This window comes from Myotis davidii, unplaced genomic scaffold (assembly GCF_000327345.1).
Source record: "Myotis davidii unplaced genomic scaffold, ASM32734v1 scaffold290, whole genome shotgun sequence".
Taxonomy (NCBI): Eukaryota; Metazoa; Chordata; class Mammalia; order Chiroptera; family Vespertilionidae; genus Myotis; species Myotis davidii.
In genome coordinates, this window is record NW_006285049.1 from 1,632,716 (window position 1) to 1,636,137 (window position 3,422).

Consider the following 3,422-nt stretch of genomic DNA (forward strand, 5'->3'; position numbering starts at 1 on the left):
GGGCACTGATCTTAAAGCTCAGACCTAGGAACCGTTTTTATAGGACCCATGTATATCCTGGCCGAATCTTAAAGTGATTGAAGTCCCGTTTTTCTATTGGGTTGGGTCATGCTATTTTTAATCTGCAGACGCCAACTCTGAGGGTGTCTACAAGGTTCTGTACCCATGAGCAAATCTGCTACAAGTTGTTAGTCTTGGGTTTACACATGCTTTAATGAATGCCAGTGCAGAGTCAGGTTTGGGGGTGGGGGTGGAGCCTGATAATAGTGCAGAGGACACATAAATATGTGCTGTCACACACACTTTTCAAGCTCTCTGTTTTCCTGAAGAAGTAAGTCTCTAGATCCAAGTTATATCTGATTCTGAAAGTCTGTGCTGCCATATTTTATAACCATTCCTGAGCCCTCAGCCACGAACCACTATATCAAGGGACTGTCCTTGGCTTTGTTCTATGCCTGGGTTGACTGGACAAGTGCTAGTTCTAATCCTGGGACCATGGCATATAATGACATATAATCCTTATACATAATCTGTATGTCTATAGCGGGAGAGGGGCATTGGCCATGGACTTGCATTGTATGTTCTGATTGCCTCACTCATAATACCCCTGAGGTCTCCTTTGTTCTGGAGGTTGGCTGGGGACATCCTCCTTCCGAGAACCAACCCCACAAGAAACAAAGTTATAAATCAAGCCAACTGCGGAACAGGATCATGCTTGGAACTCTTTCTGGACAGAGAAAAAGCAATACCTGGTATGGACTAGAGATTAGGGAAGGGGAAGGAAAAGTGGGGTGAAATTACGGAAGGAAGTTGGCAGGCTCAGTGTTTCTGTGTGGCACAACTTGTTTTTCTTCATCCTTTTCCTAGAAGTAGGGCTTGGTGCCAGGGCTCATGAGGCTTTCTCCGCAAATAAAAGGTGAAGAATGAGTGGTGCGCCCACTTCAGATTCTTGGGGGAAGCCAACATGATGTCCTTTTTGTCTCTGCTCCTGGTGGGCATTCTGTTCCCTGCCCTTGAGGCCAAGCAATTTACAAAATGTGAGCTGTCCCAGGTGCTGAAAGACATGGATGGCTATGGAGGCGTCACTCTACCTGAATGTGAGTTTTCTGCTGCCTTGCTTCATCCCACTCTTCATCTGCTTCTCTCTTCCACCCTCTTTTCCTGCCTCTTTCATCCTTACTTTCATTCAAATATCTAATAACCCTCTTATGTTGATCTATTTACATGTTTAGTACATTTATCCTCCTATATTTTCTTTCTCCCATTGTCTGATCTTTTTGGAACTTTTCTTTTGATCTCATCAAGATACTCTGTTGCTTTGCCATATTTGGAGACTTGCTGGAGAGCCATTTTCTCCTAGGAATACAGGTCCTCATTTATGCTACGCCTGGATATTCTGTGATACCTTTCTCCTCTTTTCCCAGGGATCTGTAACATATTTCATGTCAGTGGTTATGACACACAAACCATAGTCAATAACAATGGCAAGACAGAATATGGACTGTTCCAGATCAATAATAAACTTTGGTGCAGGGACAATCAGATACAGTCAAGGAACATCTGCGACATCTCCTGTGATAGTGAGTAGTCTCTTTTACCCTGTTTCTCTGTTTTTCTGGAGCCTAGCCCTGGATGATCTCTGGATTCACTGCCTTGGACTCCACATCAACTTTGGGACTTGAATTGAGAATGCTATGTAAGAGGCTGCTAGAATTTTTCATGATCACCAAATCCCCGAACAGTCCCCTGAAGTTTATAGGTAGATGATCTGAGCTGTCTGGGAGTCTTGAAGTCTGATACCCAGCATTTTCAGAGTAAGTCAGTTGATGAGGTTGATAATTCCTCCAGACATGCCCCTCAGCTAGGGGAGGCACTGGATTTCTGTATTGGCTTTCTTATGTAGAAAGGCAATAGGCATAAGCTTCCAGAGAAGGACCAGACCTACTAGATTCAAGGGAGAGAAAAACTCATTACGTTTCTGGATAATACTCAGCTCTCTCATTTTGTTCCCTCAAACTATTTCCAGAATTCTTGGATGATGACCTTACTGATGACATGATATGTGCCAAGAAGATCCTGGATAGTGAAGGAATTGACTACTGGTGAGTCCCTATTCTATTTTCTACTTCCCCTTCCCTTTCTTCTTCTCACCCCATTAGCTCCTGCACCACTCCTCTCCTCTCTATCTTCTGGCCATTTAATCTAGAATATAGTCTCCAAAGCAACACTCAACAAGCAGATTCAGGTTTCCAAGTTTTAAGCCTCCATCACTCCACTTCTGTTTGGCAATTGTCCTAATAGGAGTTCTGCATAGAAGGCTGAGACCCAACCTCCTTTCAGCTAGACTTGCACATCTGATTCTACTTGTATAGTCCTAGACCCTAAAGTGAACCCTCAGTACCTCTGTATACCTTTTCTATCCCTGCAACTTTTTTATTTTATTTTATTTTATTTTATTATGTTTTAGTTTTAAAAAGGACCCTACTCCACTAGGTGGCTCATCTGGCTAGGAAAGTCTTTCTGTAATTTTCACCCATACTGTTCCACCTCAGCTCTCCTGGGGATAAAGCTGGATGGAAGTTTAAGCTAAGATCCAGTCGGCCAACTTGTCCTGTCTCCTTTCCATTATCAGGTTGCCCCATAAGCCACTCTGCTCTGAGAAGCTGGAACAGTGGCTCTGCTAGAAGTTGTGAGCATCGACAGTTCTTGCTTCTTCTGTTCTTATTCTGCTCCTGGAACTCCTCTTCCCAAAGATACCCCAGTTTGCATCTTTCTACTCACTTGAAGCTAATTTGTCTTTGAGATCTGGGCCCTGTAGTCACACCGTTGGACATGTGAGGACAGTTCTCTAGGGTCATGCGACTGGTGCACTAGACTTCTGTCCCACACTGAGTGCTCCTGGCGGCACTTTCACTACAACAATGGATTCTACCTCTGTCTTAAATAAAGGATCTGATTTTGAATGGCTGGTTGTGTTTTCTTCCTGGAGGGAGAGGGAATAGGGTGTGTGGGCGGATACTGAAGCCATAGATCATAGCTACCTTCCATCTCTACTGAAAAGGAAATAGGCTGAACTTAGAAAGATGGATTTACTTTCTGTGCCAACTCAGTCAACAAACTTTTATGGATCACCTAGAATATTTAAGGAACTATAGAGGGGATCCAAAATTGGCTAAAAGAACTACTAAGAGAGATGAAATAAATACTAATAAATAATAATATACAAGGAATCTACACTAATAAAAGAGAAACATGATAATTGGCGTACGACCGCTACGCTTTTCATTGGCTAATCAGCGAGATATGCAAATTAACTGTCAGCCAAGATGGCGGCTGGCAGCCAGGCAGCTTGAAACTAACATGAGGCTTGCTTGCTTCAGTGACAGAGGACTCCAACGTTCCCCACTTGCGGCTGCAGGCCT

At 43.5% G+C, this 3,422-nt stretch overlaps 1 protein-coding gene across 1 annotated transcript; it reads left to right on the forward strand.

Annotated features, from left to right (window-relative positions):
* The first annotated feature begins 946 nt into the window (after positions 1-946).
* On the forward strand, positions 947-2,881 carry LALBA (lactalbumin alpha). The gene is made up of 4 exons (XM_006755489.2): positions 947-1,097; positions 1,425-1,580; positions 2,027-2,102; positions 2,633-2,881. Exons 1-4 carry the CDS (start codon positions 965-967, stop codon positions 2,682-2,684), a joined length of 417 nt encoding a protein of 138 aa, XP_006755552.2. The 5' UTR covers positions 947-964; the 3' UTR covers positions 2,685-2,881.
* Positions 2,882-3,422: the final 541 nt, after the last annotated feature.

Excerpts from the sequence above, each read along its gene's own strand:
- LALBA (XM_006755489.2), top strand. The coding sequence starts at position 965 with ATGATGTCCTTTTTGTCTCTGCTCCTGGTGGGCATTCTGTTCCCTGCC. Across the intron at positions 1,098-1,424 it reads AGGCGTCACTCTACCTGAAT|GGATCTGTAACATATTTCAT; the intron begins GTGAGTTTTCTG and ends CTCTTTTCCCAG. Across the intron at positions 1,581-2,026 it reads CTGCGACATCTCCTGTGATA|AATTCTTGGATGATGACCTT; the intron begins GTGAGTAGTCTC and ends AACTATTTCCAG.